This window comes from Hyla sarda, chromosome 6, assembly GCF_029499605.1.
Source record: "Hyla sarda isolate aHylSar1 chromosome 6, aHylSar1.hap1, whole genome shotgun sequence".
NCBI lineage: Eukaryota > Metazoa > Chordata > Amphibia > Anura > Hylidae > Hyla > Hyla sarda.
In genome coordinates, this window is record NC_079194.1 from 240,631,292 (window position 1) to 240,651,870 (window position 20,579).

A 20,579-nucleotide genomic window follows, 5' to 3' on the forward strand; every position below is an offset into this window, starting at 1 on the left:
CTGGGCCATAGAATTTACCCCTTAAGGACCAAGCCCATTTTGACCTCAAGGACCAGGCAGATTTTATTTTTGCATTTTCGTTTTTTCCTCATCTTCTAAAAATCGTAACTTTTATATTTTCATCCACAGACTAGTATGAGGCTTGTTTTTTGCGCAACCAGTTGCCCTGCATAATGACATCACTAATTTTACCATAAAATGTATGGCGCAACAAAAAAAATACTATTTGTGTGGGGAAATGAAAAAGAAAACCGCAATTTAGCAAATTTTGGAAGATTTCGTTTTCAATTTACAATTTATGGTAAAAATGACGTGTGTTCTTTATTATGTGGGTCAATACGATTAAAATGATACCCATGATTACATACTTTTCTATTATTGTTGCGCTTAAAGAAAAATCGCAAACTTTTTAACCAAATTAATATGTTTAAAATCCTTCTATTTTGACAACCTATAACTTTTTCATTTTTCCATATAAGCGGTGGTATAAGGGCGAATTGTTTGCGCCATGATCTGTACTTTTTATTGATACCACATTTGTGTATACAAAACAAATTTTTTTATACATCTTTTAAAAATAAATTGTGACAAAAAAGCATCAATTTTGAGTTTTATTTTTACGTTCACGCTGTTCACCATACTGGATCAATAACATTATATTTTAATAGTTTGGACATTTACGTACGCGGCGTCACCAAATATGTGTATTCATTATTATTATTATTTTTATTTATTTATTTTTACACTTTATGGGGGTAAAATGGGAAAAAATAACATTTTACATTTTTATTAGGGATGGGGATTTTTCTAATTTTTATTTTTTTTTTACACTTTCATAGTGCCCATAGGGGGACTATTTATAGCAATCCTTTGATTGCTAATACTGTTCAGTGCTATGCATAGGACATAGCACTGATCAGTGTTATCGGTCATCTTCTGCTCTGGTCTGCTTGATCTCAGACCAGAGCAGAAGACCCGTAGAAGGCAGCAGTGGCAGGTGAGGGGACCTCCGTGCGCCGTTCTGGATGACCGGAGATCGGATGATCATCGGAGCGATGCCCGGATCATGCGCGGCTGGTCCCGGCTGCCGATCGCAGCCAGGGACCCGCCAGTATTGGGTGACATCCGTGATCGCGCGGATGTTTGCCATTAACCCCTCAGATGCCGTGATCAATACAGCGCTCTTGCGGCAATCCGATCAGACGTGGTCTTCTGCTCTGGTGTGAGATCAAGCAGACCAGAGCAGAAGACCCGTAGAAGGCAGCAGAGGCAGGTGAGGGGACCTCCGTGCGCCGTTCTGGATGATCGGATTGCCGCAAGAGCGCTGTATTAATTACGGCATCTGAGGGGTTAATGGCAAACATCCGCGCGATCACGGATGTCACCCATTACTGGCGGGTCCCTGGCTGCGATCAGCAGCCGGGACCAGCCGCGCATGATCCGGGCATCGCTCCGATGCTCGCGGTCATTTATAGGACGTAAATATACGTCCTGGTGCGCTAAGTACCGCAGCACCAGGACATAAATTTATGTCCTTAGTCGTTAAGGGGTTAATTAGTACTATAAATGGCACATGGTAGGTGTTTGGCGATTTTGCACTGGAGTCCAAGAGCTTTAAGTTATACCTCTGACTATAAATTTATTTGCATATGGTTTTAAACCCAAAAACCAATAGAGGAGATTTACTAAAACTAGACATAGGTAACCAATCATAGGTAACCAATCAGACTGCTTATTTTATTCTTAAAAGGTATTTAAAAGGATGAGAACTACAATCTGATTGCTATAAGAAACAATTGCATTTTTCTGTTGTACTACTCTTCATACATTTTACTCAGTAAATACAGAATGATTCCTTTAATCCAGCACCCAACAATCTGGGATAATCTGGAATATTTACTAGTTTGTAGAACTGCAAAAAAAAAAAAAAAAACACTTAAATCTCACTAAAATTTGAACATGCACCAAACAATACGACACCCCATTGGGTTAAAAGTAAAGTGATATTTACATATTTACGTAAGCTGCATTTGGGATCATCTTTCTTCTACTTCTCTCCTAGGGGTATGTTCACACAGGGTGGATATGTTGCAGATTATCTGTCAGGGTTAATGGATGAGAAATCCACGTGTAGATTCATCTGCACTGATCTACTTTGCAAATGTGTTAGAGTTTTGACCTTCGATTGAGGAAGTCAAAATCTGCAACAAAATCAGTTTAGTGCAGATATTTATGTAGATTTCTTGTAGATCCACAGCTACATCGAAAAGTAAAATTGCACAAATTTTGAAATAAAAACAAAACACAAAGCTCACCTTCCCTGATGCACCCATGCCACAGTTTACCTGGTCCCTGATTGGTTTCTGACTTGTCTTCTCATGTGATCTCTGCAGCCATCACAGGTTGCAGCGGTTACATGTGATGCAACGTCTTTACGGGTGATTAGGTGTATGGCTAGGACGCTAGAAAAGCAACTTTTATGACCGCAGCCAAAAACCCACTATAAAATAAGTCATTTTTCCTACATTTATTTACAATTATCTGGTAAACCGAAAAACTAGGTCCTAATAATCCAACAATATAGGAATTAAATTCATTTATTTTAGTCGTTAGCACTGTTGCCTTGCACCACAGAATTTTGGGTTCATATCCCACCAGAAGCAGCATCTGCAAGGAGTTTGTATGTTCTCCTTCTGTCTGGTGAGATTCTACTTGGTACTTCAGTTTTCTCCCATGCGCCAAAACATACTGATAGGTGAATTTGGTTTTTAGATGTAAGCCTCAATGGGGACTAGGATATGAGTAAAAACAAGCCCTGTATAGTGCTGCAAAATATTTAGTGTTATGTAAATGAAAATTATAAATTTCATAAAAATATGTCAACATTATTTGCTCTGACATAAATCCATTATAAGCCTTCAGGTAGCATTTCTGGAATACTGTTCTATCACAAAATGCCCATTTAAGGCAAGACAATAGTATTTTCCTGTTAGTTTCTTTATGTACAGTAAAGCCCATGAATCAATACTTTGGTTTGTACAAAATGGCTCAATATTTACTTTGCAAAAAGCTTGTGACATATATAGAGCACAGTGCGCACCACTATATTGCTGTAGACAAATGGAGCTTGGTAATCCTATGGGCCCGTCAACAATTTATCTATCATTTTGAGGAATACATTTCATTTCAAGTAGTTATATAACACTGTCCTTTTTCGAGTGAAAATAAATATTAATACAAATAAATAAAGTAAAATAGTGGCACCATATGTTGTCTATATATATTATATTGACGTCTATCTATTTATCTATCTATCCAAGTCCATGCAGTTCCTCCTCTAAAAACAAAGACGTCAAAATGATTTTATACAATTTTTAAAATTAGATACTTTTTTGTTTAGTATTTTTATAATGTTTTATAAGAATTATATATATATATATACCTATATATATATATATATATATATATATATATATATATATGGACTACTACTTCTACAATAATAGTAATAACTTATTTTCTAATTGGAAGCCCTGTTTTTCAAAAATAAAAAATAAAAGAAAATGATCCATTGGCGCTTTAGAGTATTTATATCCTTGATAAAACAATTTTTTCTTCTTCCATTGAGTTTAAGGATAGATTTACACATGACAGACATGTTATTCAGTCAGCAAGTCACATTCAGATGAATTGGACAATTGCAGGAATTTCTGCAAAAACATCTGCCATATGTGAATTTATACTTGATATGCATAATTTTAATGCATTTTTTTTTTTTTTACTGAGTACCTAATGTTATGTATCTGTTGACCAACCCCTTAGGATCTCTTAGTACCTCCCCACAAAAAAAATAAATAAATAAAATAAAATACACAACAACAACAACAAAAGAAAACTAGCCATGTTTTAATTCGGAGTCTAATTGTGAAATACATTGCAAAGTTGCAATGATTCTTTGTGTTGAAAAATATATATTTTGTCCAGGTGTAAAAAAAAAATAAAAAAAAATCCCTAATATTCCAACATAAATTCCAAACTAAATTTGTTATCAATTGGCAACAACAGTCTTAGATATTGTTACCAGGAAATTTTTTACTTTTTCAGAACATCATGTAACTGAACACAAATCCACCTGGCAGTCAGGAAAAAGATTTTTGGTTGTGAACTGGTGGACATTTTTTCCCCCCCTAACTAAATCAACCTAGCTGCTATTTCTAGATTAACCCTTTCAATACATTTACACATTTCTAGCCCTAATACCAGTCTAAGATATACTATAGATAATAAACTTTCAAAAGCAACAGTAAAAAATTGAACATAAAAATAAAATTGACATAAAAAATTAAAACATTGCCATAAAAATATCAAAATGATTTATACATTTCAGAACTAGTCTGCCCAAAAGAGAGCCACCACTTCCATTGCTATTTTTGAGTATGAAAACAAAGCCAATGTAAAATTGGTCATTCCTCGCATTCCTCCGGACTATTATGCGGAAGAGAATTGACATCACATTTTCACCGTCATTAACTTTTGCGAGAGTCACCTTGGGTTGGTCACGGTGAATATCATATAAGACGGTTGCATATGTTAGGGACGATATACGTGTCACTTTGTGAGTCGCCATGCTTGTCCATTGAGAACATGAATCATGGATGTCTTCATTCTGGTGCCCGTGTGACAGCTAGAAGTGTTTTCGAAAGGCAAATTACAAATTCTGGCCGTAGGTGCGATTTAGCTTTTGGATCAACTATCTTTAGGTCTTATCATTTACAACCAACAGAAATACGTTTCAAGAATTTACCATAAGTTCCTGCTGACTTTTGTGGGTCATTACCTGTTACAATTCTCCGATATGACCAGAGTTATTTTCCATCCAACAATATCTCTCCAAGAGTTTTGCCATTAGACGCGTGGTCTGATGTTAAAATTGTATTAAATTTAGGTTTATCTATACAAGTCAGGCAATAGATACAACTCACAAAGACATGTATAGGCATTTCGAATACTAAAGCCCCCCATGATTAGGTCTACAGATTCCGGGCACAGACCCTGGATCAGTCTTACCTTCAAAGAAGCGTTGTAAAGCTTCAGTCTCATCCACAACTTCCATGGCTCTGTCCTAGAGGTTATCCCACAGTCCTAGGAGTGTACAGTCCAAGCTGCCATGAAGCTACAGATCATTAGCCTTGCCCAGACCCAGGCAGCAGGTCTTCTCAGTAAAGGTGTGAGACTGCTGACAGTAGGTGACACAGGTCACACTAGACTGCTCTGCTCCTCGATAGGGAAGTCTCAATGCAGTGACCTCAACTGTCCAGTGACTCTTCTCCCAGGGCTGGGACCCTGTGTCTCAAGGGAAGGACTTCTCCTTATTCAAGACTTTTTGGTCCTCAACACAGACTAAAGTAGCAGGACATGCAGCATGACTCTGCTTTCTCTGGGACCTTGAGAACTATTCCTTCTCTCCTTTCTTTGGGCAGTGGCAGGCTTAGTATAGTAACTTGTCTCCCTACTGCTCCTTCCCAAGGGAGGATGTTTCCAACAAGATGTTTTTGCCTCCCCCTACTGGAGACTCTGCAGTTTATCCCAAACTTCACATAGAAATGAATCAAATCTATGCTTTGTGTTATCTTTTAAGTACTTTGTAATGTCCTTTTGTAAAGCAAAGTATCAGGAAAAAAAAACAACTTGTAAAAATATTAAAATGTAATAATTTGAAAATATCTGCCTAAATGTCTTAAATTAAACCAGCTGGTTTATTCTGAGGGCAGCATTCAGTGTTGACAGGCTGTGACTTCAGCCATGTGTCAATTATGTAGAAATATGTTGTATTAATATTATTTACTTATATAGCTCCAGCAAATTTTGCAGCGCTTTACAATATTTAGGGTACAAATAAAGACAAATATCAGACGTTACAATTTTATACACTAAATATTCAAACAGGAGGAGTGAGACCATACTCCTGACACTTACAGTCTATGGGGACTGGGGTTGAGACTAGAGATGAGCAAACTTACAGTAAATTCGATTCGTCACGAACTTCTCGGCTCGGCAGTTGATGACTTATCCTGCATAAATTAGTTCAGCTTTCAGGTGCTCCGGTGGGCTGGAAAAGGTGGATACAGTCCTAGGAAAGAGTCTCCCAGGTCTGTATCCACCTTTTCCAGCCCACCGGAGCACCTGAAAGCTGAACTAATTTATGCAGGATAAGTTATCAACTGCCGAGCCGAGAAGTTCGTGAAGAATCAAATTTACTGTAAGTTCGCTCATCTCTAGTTGAGACAAAAGGCAGAAAGTGTTTTATTGATATAAAATTGTCCAGTCATGTTTATTAAATTGATTTAAAGGGGTACTCCGCCCCTAGACATTTTTGGATGTCCTTTGGATAGGGGATAGCATGGGTCCTGCCGCTGGGGACACATTTTGTGGGCCATCACACCCCCTCCCATAAACTTGCATTGAGGGGGCACGGCCGTGACATCATGAGCCTTCAGCGCTGCACCCGACGCTCTAAATGAATGCCGGGTGCAACAGGGAGATCACATCAGACAATCTTGTCCTCCATCCTTTGGATAGGAGATAAGATGTCTAGGGGCGGAGTATCCCTTTAATCCCATAAAATGTGGTTGAACCAAGGGAGGGGGGGTTATCATTGGCTTTTGTCCTCATATTTTGGAATATATTTTACGCATATCTTTTAGCATATTCCACTTTCCACATCCCTGTGATTTTTCCAAAACTGACCTGGTAGAGGTTTCTCACTGGTTGTGCATACAGAAGTCAGAAATTTATAAAGTGCCAATTCTGCAAATATACAACACAATCCATAAAAAATTTGCCAATCTACAACACCCCAAACAGAGCTCTAAATAAGGGCTTTCTTACACGTTTTTAATCTCACAGCTGTTACGATTCGGCAGGCTGGATGTGTATCCTCTGTGTCAGCGAGGGATTGGCGTGGACCGTACCGGTGGACCGGTTCTAGGTTGCTACCGGTATTCACCAGAGCCCGTCGCAAAGCGGGATGGACTTGCTGGGGCGGTAGCAACCAGGTCGTATCCACCGGCAACGGCTCAACCTCGCTGACTGCTGAGAAGGCGTAGGACAGAAGGACTAGACAGAGGTGAGGTCAGACGTAGCAGAAGGTCAGGGCAGGCGGCAAGGTTCGTAGTCAATGGTGATAGCAAGAGGTCTGGAACACTGGTATGGCAAACACAGAAAACGCTTTCTCTAGGCACAAGGGCAACAAGATCCGGCAAAGCAGGGAAGGGGAAGTGAGGTTATATGGACGTGGAGCAGGTGGAAGCTAATTAGACTGATTGGGCCAGGCACCAATCATTGGTGCACTGGCCCTTTGAATCTCGGAGAGCTGGCGCGCGCGCGCCCTAAGGAGCGGAGCCGCGCGCGCCAGGACGTGACGGCCGGGGACCGGGACAGGCAAGTAGCTTGGGATGCGATTCGCGAGCGGGCGCGTCCCGCTATGTGAATCGCATCCCCGCCAGCAGTGTCAGTGCAGCGCTCCCGGTCAGCGGGTCTGACCGGGGCGCTGCAGAGAGGGGAACGCCGCGAGCGCTCCGGGGAGGAGCAGGGACCCGGAGCGCTCGGCGTAACAACAGCCTTCTTTAGTGTACTTGCGTGAAATTTATCATACGATGTTAACTTTTAATACATTTTCCTCAAATCTGCAAACTTTTACAGAAACACACGAAAAAGCACAGAGATAAGTGACAAGGACCTATGATAAATTCACCACATAGAAAATAGAGGACAATGCTAGTAGAGGGACATGTTGGTAGTAGAGGATAAAGATTATGGAATGTTATAGATCTGCTTGAAAAGAAATGGTGCCGCCCGACTTGTATTTTGCATAAGTGAACAGCTTATTAAGTTGGTTCCTTCTCCATAGATCTTCCTATTAAAATATGGTTTCGTGTAGCAACCAAGAGGCAGCCGCAATGAGGTTGAAAATTGTGCAGTCACACTGTTCGGTACAATTTTCTGTTGATTGTTTAAAGATGTTTTCCTGCAAAACTCTGCACCCATCATTACTAAATAGGCACTATGGCTGAACAATGTTCCAGGTAAAAAAATCTCTGACTGGTGTTTTACATCGCTTGCCCATCTCCACGGAGCTAAACTCCTACATTACCTATAAAATCTGGAAGATGTGTATAAAAAAAGAACAGATAACGGGAAGCTATGATGTGCCAATATAATAAACATATAAAGGGGAGGTGGAAACACACTCACCTGGAGATGTGCAGTGAGCACGACACCACGGATGGCCTTGTATATAGGCAACAATAAAAGGGATTGCACCGTGACAACAATGACAACATTTTTCTTCGATGGACATTGTTCCATTCTCCTGCAAATACCAGGTGGAGATACCTTGATAATATCAACTGAACGCGTTTGCTATCTCAGAGGTTTATCAACTTTATCTGCCTTTGAATGGTTTAGCACTTCAGAAGATGCACATACCAAATATCAAAGGTCACAACTATAGTGAAGAGTAACAGATCACACATCCACGTCCTATACATTGATCAGTTCGCAGTAAGCACAATTTAAATGAATGTGAGGTCCTAGTAAAATTTAATCCAACTAGGGTTCCCTACTGTATTATGTATTTGTTAAGAAATTTACTCCATTTGGTATGTCCTTGAATGGATGCACATGCAAAATATGAGAGGGAGTGAATGCATAAACACACATCATATACCAATGCCCTATTAGTAGAACATATGGGTGCCACAAAGGAGTGTCCCTAACATTTTATGTGGAACCAGGCAGTCCTTAAAGGGGTACTCCGGTGGAAAACAAATGTTTTCAAATCAATTGGTGCCAGAAAGTTAAAGAGACTTGTAAATTACTTCTATTCAAAAATCTTAATCCTTCCAGTATTTATCAGCTGCTGTATGCTCCACAGAAAGTTCTTTTCAGTGGCCAAAGGGGTCTCTGCTGACACAACTGTCCATGTCAGGAACTGTCTAGAGTAGGAGAGGTTTTCTATGGGGATTTGCTCCTATGACGATTGACCTGGTTTCCAAACTTTTTAAATGCAGTGTAACGCTTTACGGTTCAGCCAATCCAAGTCATTGGAATAAAATTACCCACAAGGACAGTATAAATCCTAAACCACTCATTTGAACAGAGGAACAACATTCCAGTAATAGTTATATGATATTCCTAGGATATTCCCATTTCCAAAAGTTGGCCAGCAGTTGGACCCCCGCTCACAAGAAGCACAGCCCTTAGCAATGTTTGGAAGCTCCATAGAAAATGAATGGAGCTCTGGTCACACATGTGCACTGTGCTCCATTCATTCGGGGTTCCATTATCATGATTGATAGGGAGCCCAGCGATCAAACCCCCACTTCCCTATCATGTGGAGAAGTGAAAACCTCTTTAAGTAAAAACTTTTCTGTTCCTTTTTGACACAAAATACACAGGATATTGCAGATTTTTTTTTACATGATACTAATGGATAATAATGGTACAGATTTCTTGCAAGATTCCTTGTGCGACACAAAACACCACTTTGTTTCTCAAAATATTTTTGTGGCCTGGAAAAGAACTAACCATGGGTGATAGGCAGAGGCTGTGGCCGTGGACAGAGAGGACGATTTGCATACAAAAATAAGAGGAGCACCTACCAACAACCCATCAAGAGGAGGAGGAGTAACTCGAGTGGAAGGAATTGGACGAGGAAGAGCCCTAGGACAGGCATCAGCATCAAATCAAGGAACACTCAGGACATTAGGCCAAACAGCAGAAACTTCCTCCAACTCACAAGGAGCCTCTTCATCTGCCTTATCATCAGGTACACAAGTTTTTTTACAAACACAATTGAGCTCCTCATACAGCCTGCAGGACACACTACTGGCAGCTCGCAAAACTTAAAGGGGTATTCTGTGCAAAAATATCTTATCCCCTATCCAAAGGATGTCTGTTAAGATGTGATCTCCCCGCAGCACACGCATTCTATGCGGGGCTGTGTCTCCAGTTTCGGAAACCTCCGGGACTGGGGACGTGATGTCCCTTTCCGGGAATGGGGATGTGATGTCACGTCACGCCCCCTCCCATAGACATGAATGGAGGGGGCATGGCATTACGTCACGTCTCCAGTCCCGGAAACCCAGAGGTTTCCGAAACTAGAGATTCAGCCCTGCATAGAATGCAGGTGCTGCAGGGAGATCGCGGGGGGTCACAGCAGCAGGCCCCCCACGATCAGGCATCTTATCCCCTATCCAAAGGATAAGATGTTTTTGCCCGGAATACCCCTTTAATACCTGAAGAAAGAAACTATGAAGTAGCTGGATCCACCATTATTAATCTTACAGGTCATTCAACTCATCAGAATTATCACTAATAAAAAAGGGGCTCTGTTTTGTACCCACTACCCACTTCGATAGATTCACCTTGATTAAAGGCCTTAACCTATTCCAGTAGAAAACTCTGCTGGTACAAATTTTTTAAGCACGTTCATAGAAGAACCTGCATGGAATTAGGGCTGGAAGTAGAAGACCTCGCAGGAACACGGACCCTATCCTCTCTACTATCTGAAAGCGAGAGAGAACTCAAAATGTCCATTTACCACTTTGAAACCTAGTAGAAGTAGATTTCCCCCAGAAGGTAATACAACCAACATTGACGTGTTTTACCAATTAATGTCACAAGATCTCAAAAAACTGGAAGAAAATGGAGTGAAGAAACATCATTACTATACACAGGATGAGATGGAAAGGTTATTAAACCTAGAGAGGGACAAAAATATTGTAATAAAACCTGCAGACAAAGCTGGAAAACTTTGTAATACTCACAGCAATACAATATAAGAAATTGTGTATGACCATTGTCGATGACACAAACAACTATGAGAAATTAAAAATGGATCCAACTAACATAAAAAAGAACTAGATAAGTTACTTCCTACAGCAAAATCAGTAAATCTTCTTAATGAAAATGAATTCCTTTTCCTGTATCCAAACTCTCCTAAAATTCTACTTTCTATGGTCTACCTAAGATCCATAAAGGCTTAACTCATTGAAATGCAGACCTATTGTTTCAGGAGTTAACTCCATGTGCCAAAACCTGGGTATATAAGTGGACCAAATCTTAAAATTTGTTACGGAACTACCTTCCTACCTCCGGACACAACGGATCTACTACTATAATTGGAAGGACTCGTATTGGAACCAACATGGTATATGGCCTCAATAGATGTCGAGGCCTTATATACATCTATCGCAAATAAGGTTGGCCTCAAAGCCACGTCTTATTTCCTTAGTACTCTGAGTAGACACCTACAACCACACAATAAATTTGGGGTGGACCTCTTTGAATACATATTGACCCATATTTTTTTTTTCAAATCAACATTCTACCACCAGCTCAGAGGAATGGCCATGGGGAGCCTATGTGCCCCCAGTTATGCAATCTCACCCTGGACTGGTGGGAAGACAATATTGTCTTCACTGAAGAAAATGAAAAATGGACAAAGTCGATAATAATTTGTGTATGTTACATCGATTACATTTTTATTGTCTGGTCAAGTAACAAAGGAGACTTCCGAGAGTTTGTTTCAGCCTTAAATATTAATAACATTGGATTATATTCCACTTCTGCAATACAGAAGAACAATTTACCATTCCTAGACTTTATGCTCAAAAGAGGAATGGAAGGAAGAATAGAAAGCCTCCTGCTGGAAATACCCTCCTAAGATGGGAAAGTTCCCACCCTAAACCACTTAGGAGAGGGATTCCAAAAGGCCAATACCTACGTGTTCGTAGGAATTGCTCCTCAGACGAAGCTTTCTTTAAATAAGCAGTAGACTTGTCTAAACGCTTTGAAGAAAGAGGATATGCAACTAAATGTATTAAAGAGGCACTACAAACAGCATATACGGTACCTAGAAACAGACTACTCACCCCTAAAGACAGGGAAACAGGTAACCCAATCACTAGACTTATCGGCACATATGATGCTGTGGCCCAGGAAATCAGAAACATGGAAGTCAGAATCAACACTGGAAGATCCTTTTATTAGACCTGGACCTTAAAGAAATTCTGACCAACACCCCCTCTATAAACACATAGAAGGGGAAGGAACTTGAGAGATCAATTGGTCAATAGCCATTTTGAACCTCCTACCACCTCAACATGGCTTGATAGAAGACAAATGGGTACCCTTAAATGTGGGAAATGCCGGGCATGTAGATTCATCAGTACAGGCCCAGTGTACACAGACACACACCTTAACCATACATTCCCTGCAAAATCATTTGCCAATTGCAGAACATGCAATGTGGTCTACATTTTTCATATGTAAATGTGGAGCCAGATAGGTTGGAAAGACCACAAGAGAATTTAAGAAATGCATCCTAGAACATATAGGAGACATATACAACATAAGATACAAACCAATCGCATACCATGTTAACAAAAAGCACTCAAAGTATTGGAAACTGTCAGGACTGGGATTCGTAGGAGACACTGATTAAATCATGACACAAAAAGAAACCAGGTGGATATTTACATTGACACAGTACACCCTAATGGTCTCAATGATCAACTCAATTTTGCCAGCTTTATTTAGCGTTTTATGCTGCAGTGTGTTATCAACACTGAGTCCAACACTGAGTTAGCATACCCCTTATCTTATTCTTCACTTACTTAGTAGTGTATCTATGTCCCCCTATTTGTGTAGTGTGCGCCGGAGTGTGTGTGTGTGTGTGTGTGTGTGTGTGTGTGTGTGTGTGTGTGTGTATATATATATATATTTTTTTTTTTTTTTACATATAATCTCTCTTTTATCACTACTAATGGCTATCTTAAGTAATCCCCATTTTCCTTTGGATAATAGAAGATATATTATCATTTGGGACCATCCTCCTAATTGGTATATCACTATATGCCATATTTAATATATTTCCCCCTTCCTTTTCATCATTAGTTACCACTATAACTAAACTCTGTTACTTGGGCCCTTAAGAGTTAACCTTTATTTTCTATCAACCCGATGCTCTTCTATGTACGTCATATCCGCCCTTCATGCACTCCATAGAGTGGAATGCTGTCATTGTGGCCATGACAGGAAGTGACTTCACTTCCTATGCAGTGTGCGACCAACCTGAGGCACACATGCACAGCGCAGGTTCTTTCCGCAACTACCCGATACTTTGTACAGAAGTGACCTCACTTCCAGAATTGCGTGCACCTCGGCGCGACGCACGGTACACAGTTAAATAGGCTGGGCGGGTGTCTATAGCCGCCGTGCCAGCGTGTCCACGCGGTCTACTCTACACCAGGATACCATACCTTCACCTTACCCTGGCTGCAATACATTTATTGGGACCTTCCTGTTTTGATACAGATACACTCCTCAGTAGATTGCTTTATCGTTGCTAGCCTAGTGACTTGGAAATATCCACACCCTTATATATAGGTTATTCAATATACCTGGAATAGAACTAGTCAACACACAATACTATGGTGAATAGTGTCCTGTAGAATTCCTGTCTTTCCCTTTAGTACTTAGATGAGTTGTCTATGGCTAGATATGATCTGTCTGATTGCATTAAAAGTTCTTTTATTTGTATACATTGACAATATACATCACTGGGAAGATTTATCAAAACCGGTGCAGAGGAAAAGTTAACCAGTTGCCCAGAGCTACCAGATGACCTCATACTTATAGGAAAGATAGCCACAGTGTTACAGTTGACTCAAAACACAGCCGTTTTGCTCCAAGACAAGCATGGATTCTTCCTAAGCATGTCCATTACTGTCTATCAGGTAAGTACTAAATCACATTATGGTGAATTTTTCCTTTTGTTTTTAATTTATGGTGAATAACAGTTTAACCTGTTAAGGACAAGGGCATATGTGTACGCCCTGGTCCCATTACCAACGTTTAAAAACACGCTCATGGGATGAGCATGTATTAAACCTCGTGGGTCCCAACTGCTATAAGCAGCCAGGACCCTGGGTTAATGCTGGGCATCACCTATCAGGCTGATGAAAGTGCAACCATCCCTGGAGCTGATCGGGACCATCGCGATAAAATTGTGATGTCTCAATCAGCTGAGAGGACGGCGGGAGGACGATTACCTGCCTCCTTGCCATCCAACTGGTGATCTGCTGATCCAGGAAGCTTCAGCAGGCTGTGGCATAGCATTGAACAGTATATGCAATCAAAAGATTGCATGGTATAGCCCCTTATGGGGGCTATAAAAAAAAGTTAAAAGTGTAAAAAAAAATTAAATTAAATTAAATAAAAAAGTTAATATGAATAAGCTCCTCCCCTACTAAAAGTTTGGATCACCCCCATTTCATATTTTTTAAATAAAATAATGTAATGTAATCAAAAATAAAAATAGTCATATGTACTGTCGCGTGCGTAAATGTCTGAACTAAGACTAAGGTTAGCTAAACCGCACAGTTGATGGCGTACACTTAAAAAAAAATTACAAAAGTCCAAAATTGAGAATTTTTTGTCACTTCATATACCATTAATAAAAATAAATAAAAAGCGATCAAAAACTCCCATCAAAACTAAAATGGTACTGATAAAAACTACAGACCATGGCACAAAAAATGAGCCCTCACACATCCCCGTATGCGGAAAATTTTTTAAAGTTATAGGGGTCAGAAAATTTAAATTTTAAGCAATCTAATTTTGGTGTATGTAGTTTTATTTTATTTTACTACTTTAAAAAAAATTATAAGTTACATAAATTGGGTACCCTTGTAACCATATGGACCTACAGAATAACAATAAGGTGTCATTTTTACTGAAAAGTGCACTGTGTAGAACAGAAAGCCCTAAAAATTAACAAAACTGTATTTTTTTATTTCACCCCACAAAGTTTCACTGCAGATTATATTATAAAATATGTGATGTCATTACAAAGTAAAATTGGTGTAACAAAAAACAAGCCTAATATGGGTCTGTAGGTGCAAAATTGAAAGCCTTATGATTTTTAGAAGGAGAGGAGGAAAAAAACAAAACAAAACAAAAAAAATTATAATTGGCCTTAAGGTGAAAATAAGCGTCTTTACAGTGTTAAGTCAGACTACTACAGTGTCTCCTCTCTCCTGGCTTCTCTTTTCTTTAGGGGATAACATGTCCGATCACGGGGGTCCCGCCGCTTGGGACCCTCGGGATCTCGGCTGCAGCACCCAACTGTCATTACTGCAGAGAGCAAACTCGCTCTGTCCGTAACGATGGGCGATACAGGGGCCAGAGCATTATGACCTCACGGCTCCGCCCCTCATGACATTATGGCCAGCCCCCTCAATACAAGTCTATGGGAGGGAGCGTGGTGTGACATCACTAGAGGCGGAGCCATGACATCACGATGCTCCGGCCCCTGTATCGCCCAGCATTAAGCCCAGAGTGAGTTTGCTCGGTGCAGTAATGGCAGCAGGGTTCTGCAGCCGGGATCCCGGGGGTCCCCAGCGGCAGGACCCCCGCGATCAGACATCTTATCCCCTATTCTTTGCATAGGGGATAAGATGTCTAGGGGCGGGGTCCCTCTTTAAGCCTTTGTATGTGCCACTATACACAATGTCCTATACCTTGTGTGCCAGGCCTGGAGAGGCCTGATGTGGTGAAAAGCCTGTAGGCTCCCTGGAACATGGACCTGGTCAAAGCTGATAAGCCAAAGCCATGTGCAGTGGGCAGAAGACCAGTTGGGAAACTCTGGTTTAGTCCTATGCTTAGAATTATACTTAGAAGTCCTATGCCTAGTAGTATACAGTAAGTAAGAAAGAAAAAAAAAAAAAAAGGACCTTTATCACTATGTAAACAGGAAGCTTGTTCATGTTACATATGATGACCTATAAGCAAATTTACAAAAAGAAAGTGCAACAGAGAGTTGTGTTACCTATTGTCACCAACTCAGAATGCTTTTGCCATCCTTTCTTTCAATCATGCTGAAAGGTTACAGCAGCCTTTGCTTTTGTGGGCAACACAGAGATTGAAATCATTCACTTTTGGTTCATGAACCCACAATAAAGGATAGATTGGACCCCGCCATTTTTGACAGCATCCAATTTTTTACCTCTGAAGGGGATCCAAGCTGCACCACAAATAGTAGGAGTGTCAACCACAACACTAGCTCCAAAATCAGGCAAATAAATTACCTCCCAAAAAGAGCTAAATTAAAATGTAACTTATGAATACATTCAGACTAAAAAGTCATTCACGAAAGGTCCAAACATCGGTAGTCACACATGATCCCAAGGTTGTACAAGGTAAAATTAATCAGCAAGGGTGCAATAGAGGTGTATCGTACTCTTACTGCGACAGTATCTGCGGAAAGGGTTTTTGGGCCCCATTATTTCAGAAGATTTAAAGGTAGGCCGACAATGTTACAGAGCAGCAGGAAATGCTAGCAAAATGCTTGGATGTATAGGGAGAGGTATTAGCAGTAGAGAGGGAAGTGCTTATGCCGCTGTACACAACTGGTGAGACCTCACTTGGAGTATCGTCTCTCCAGATGGATATAGATACATTGGAGAGAGTTCAGAGAAGATACTAAACCAGTACATGGATTGTAGGATAAAACCTACCAAGAAGGGTTAAAGGCTCTCAACAGGTATAGCTTGGAAGAAAGACAAGACAGAGGGGATATGATACAAACATTTAAATATATACTTACCGTATATACTCGAGTATAAGCCGAGTTTTTCAGCACGATTTTTCGTGCTGAAAACACCCCCCTCGGCTTATACTCGAGTGAACTCCCCCACCCGCAGTGGTCTTCAACCTGCGGACCTCCAGAGGTTTCAAAACTACATCTCCCAGCAAGCCCGGGCAGCCATCGGCTGTCCGGGCTTGCTGGGAGTTGTAGTTTTGAAACCTCCGGAGGTCCGCAGGTTGAAGACCACTGCGGCCTTCAACATCATCCAGCCCCCTCTCACCCCCTTTAGTTCTGAGTACTCACCTCCGCTCGGCGCTGGTCCGGTGCTGCAGGACTGTCCGGTGAGGAGGTGGTCCGGTGGGATAGTGGTTCCGGGCTGCTATCTTCACCGGGGAGGCCTCTTCTAAGCGCTTGGGGCCCGGCCTCAGAATAGTCACGTTGCCGTGACAACGACGCAGAGGTGCGTTCATTGCCAACGTACTTCTGCGTCGTTGTCAAGGCAACGCCTCTATTCCGGGCCGGAAGCGCGGAGAAGAGGCGCCCCCGGTGAAGATAGCAGCCCGGACCACCTCCTCACCGGACCACCTCCTCACCGGACAGTCCTGCAGGACCGGACCAGCGCCGAGCGGAGGTGAGTACTCAGAACTAAAGGGGGTGAGAGGGGGCTGGATGATGTTGAAGGCCGCAGTGGTCTTCAACCTGCGGACCTCTGGAGGTTTCAAAACTACAACTCCCAGCAAGCCCGGACAGCCGATGGCTGTGTGGGATGATAAGGGGATGATGAAGGGGGGGATGTGTGGGATGATGACAAGGGGGGATGTGTGGGATGATGACAAGGGGATGATGATGATGAGGATGTTAATGACGGGTCTGGATGATGACAGGGGGGGATGAGGTATTTCCCACCCTAGGCTTATACTCGAGTCAATAACTTTTCCTGGGATTTTGGGTTGAAATTAGGGGTCTCGGCTTATACTCGGGTCGGCTTATACTCGAGTATATACGGTATATGAGATTGCAAAATAATTGTAGTGTTTCCTTAAAAAAATTTGCGACAATTTAAAAAAGTTGCAGCTGATAAATCACTGACTGCTGCAAAAGGCTAACAATGTTACAATACATTCAAGTTGTTTTCTGGAATTAATCTAAATGAATTGCGCATAAACTTTGTGGGGGACATTTATCATTCATTGCCCTGGTAAGAAAGCTCTGAAGTAATTTTTTTGCTTTAGTTTTGCTGACGTGCTACATATTTATCATACTTTCACAGGGGGATAATAAAATTGGAGCACAAAAAGCAAAACAAAAAATCGCAGATGAGACTTTTGTGAGACTTTTTTGCGAAAATTTGCTTATGTATGGGAGTTTTGTACTCCAGGTCAGACCTGGAGCAGACATGCGACTTTTTAAAGGGGGTTTGAAACTTTTTTTTTGCCTGCGTCTTTTGCACATCATAAATACCTGACGGCTGCGAAGTGAAAACTTACCTATGCAAAAAAAAATTGCATAGGTAAGGCTGTTTTTAACTTTTTGCTTACTAACAAAAGTCGCACAAAAAAAGTGCTTAGGCGTATGTGCGACTTTTGTACACAAAAAAAGGGCTCTAAAGAATTTTATAAATTCCCCCTGTGACTTTTCACTTGTCCAAAAGTTTTAACACAAGCAAAAAAGGGATAAAACCAATGATAAATTCCCCCCATTAAGTAGGAAAGCACAGACATGACCGCTGAGGGAAGAAGTCCTGTTGTGACTAATTGAGGATGATTGACACCATTGTGGCTACTGAAAGTAGGGGCAATCTGCCGGAAGGATCTGATGAAACTACTGAAGTTAAGGTTGGCACTGCCGTGACTAGAGATGAGCGAAATTACAGTAATTCGATTTGTCACGAACCTTGCGGCTCGGCGGTTGCTAGGACTGTATCCACCTTTTTAAAGCCTACCAGAGCACCTGAAAGCTGAACTAATTTATGCAGGCGGCGGCGGGGGCATAGTGATCTTGCAGGACCCAGCATGACTACCTTAGACACATGACCACATTACTTTTTATGACCTTGTTATTCTTGTGATTCTTTCATGTATGCTAGGGTCTAGAGATGAGCTATCCCCTGTCTATTTTGTGGGGTTCATTTTTAAGGGTGGGTTGTTTTAATTGGGTGGGTCCCATATTGTGTTTTTGAATTGTCCTAAATAAAGCTTTTTCACTTTTTGAAATTATACTTTTGGACTCTTATTGAGTGCTGGTTGTAGGTTTATAATTTATGCAGGCTAAAGTCAGCAACTGCCGAGCTGAGAAGTTTGTGACAAATCGAATCACTGTAACTTCCCTCATCTCTAGCCGTGACTATTGGGGAAAAGAGATATAGCTTTGCTTTACCTATTCCACATTTGGCTGTTAAAGAAAATTTGTCACCAGTGTCACCTGCACTAACCTGTCGGTACCGACAGGTAGTGCAGGTGACACTGATGGCAACGGTACTTACCTTGTCCCGGTCCGTGAGATCTCCTGTAATCTTCTCCGGTATCTTCGCTCCAAACACCGGCTTAGGGCACAGGCGGGGCTTAATGACGTAACCTCGGCTGCCTGGGACCTTGCAGAAAGCAGCAGCAGCTTGGGGCATGGGCGGAGCTTAGTGACATTAATGCTGCTGCTCTCTGCTGGGTCCTGGGAACAGCAGTGGTGATGTCACTAAGCTCCGCCCATGCCCCAAGCCAGTGCCCGGACCGAAGATACCGGAGTAGATTACAGGAGATCCCCGCCACGGACCGGGACAAGGTAAGTACCAGGTTAGTGCAGGTGACACTGGTGACAGATTTCCTTTAACACTTGGGATAGGTAAGGAGGAAAAAGCTGTATTTACTGTAGGAACATGAAGGTTGATACACAACTCTTGGGGCATACTGTTACTATTACTGGGGAGAAGGCTGCTGTACAACTTGGAGAAGGCAGACATTGCAGTGAGGGCAATTATCTCTTAAGGTCCCCCTCCATACACAAAATGGTGATGGAAGGAGTGTTTTATGCAACACAACTTCTGACTGGCTGTTTGCCTATTCGCCAAACATGGAAATTTCCCTGCAAACTTTTGTGGTAAGCTTGTGGGTTATAGGGTATATGGGGTGTACCTGTGCAGTGATGAAAGGGTGCTGGTCTAACCCTTAACTGTCATGACGCCAGGGTGAGGGCTTCTCAATATATACTTGTCCCATCACCACCCGTCCCATGAAAGATAGGGAGGAATAAATGATTGTCCACAACCCGATGATTCAGAAAACTGTAGAAAAAAAACTTTACTACAGATTTTATGCAGAGGTAAAGCAGGAACAGTCTTTACATATGATATGTACAGTCCATGAGGATCCTGACGGTTGGGACCTTATGAGTATAAGCTCTGGAGAATGATTTACGCTGTTCCGCTGGATTTAGGGGATTGGTTTTAGGTCTAGCAGTCAGGCAAGCTTTAGCAGGGATTTATTTAGTAACTCACGGTTAGTAGGTTGCGGGATTGTTAGGCTTCAGGCCTGGTTTTGTCTTGTAAGTCGCACGGATCTCCTCTCTCTGCTAGTCCGGAACCCAAGAGAGCGAGGATTGGCTGGCAGCTCCCTTATATGGGCAGGGGCTGGACTTGAGCTGATTGGTTCATCCCAACTGTCAGTCCTTTACACAAAGGATTATGGTAGAACATGTGACTACTCACGTGACCTGGAAGGTCCTTTAGCATACCATCACAGTAGAAACATTAGTCATGTGACCTAAGGTCCTGCAGACACTATATAGATCAATACATTACACTAACTACATACATGCAACACACAAAACCAAAGAACGAAGAGGTGACCTGGGGCCATCCCAGCAAGCGGACCCCAAGGGTACCAAGGAACTCTGACTTTGGGGACCCAGCACACAAGGTACAGTATGAAATACA

General features: G+C 41.6%; 1 protein-coding gene across 2 annotated transcripts in view; it reads right to left on the reverse strand.

Annotated features, from left to right (window-relative positions):
• The window catches only part of MYRF (myelin regulatory factor), a 184,343-nt gene extending 164,066 nt beyond the window's left edge, over positions 1 to 20,277 (reverse strand). The window contains exon 1 of one of the 2 annotated variants that reach the window (XM_056526788.1): positions 20,142 to 20,277. Coding sequence is in view for 1 of the 2 variants with exons in the window: in XM_056526785.1 (XP_056382760.1) it covers positions 5,068 to 5,113 (46 nt within the window). In the remaining variant the exon portion in view is untranslated. Of the gene's footprint in view, positions 1 to 5,067; positions 5,457 to 20,141 lie in introns of those variants that run through there. The other variant, XM_056526785.1, reaches the window with a different exon arrangement.
• Between the last annotated feature and the right edge of the window lie 302 nt (positions 20,278 to 20,579).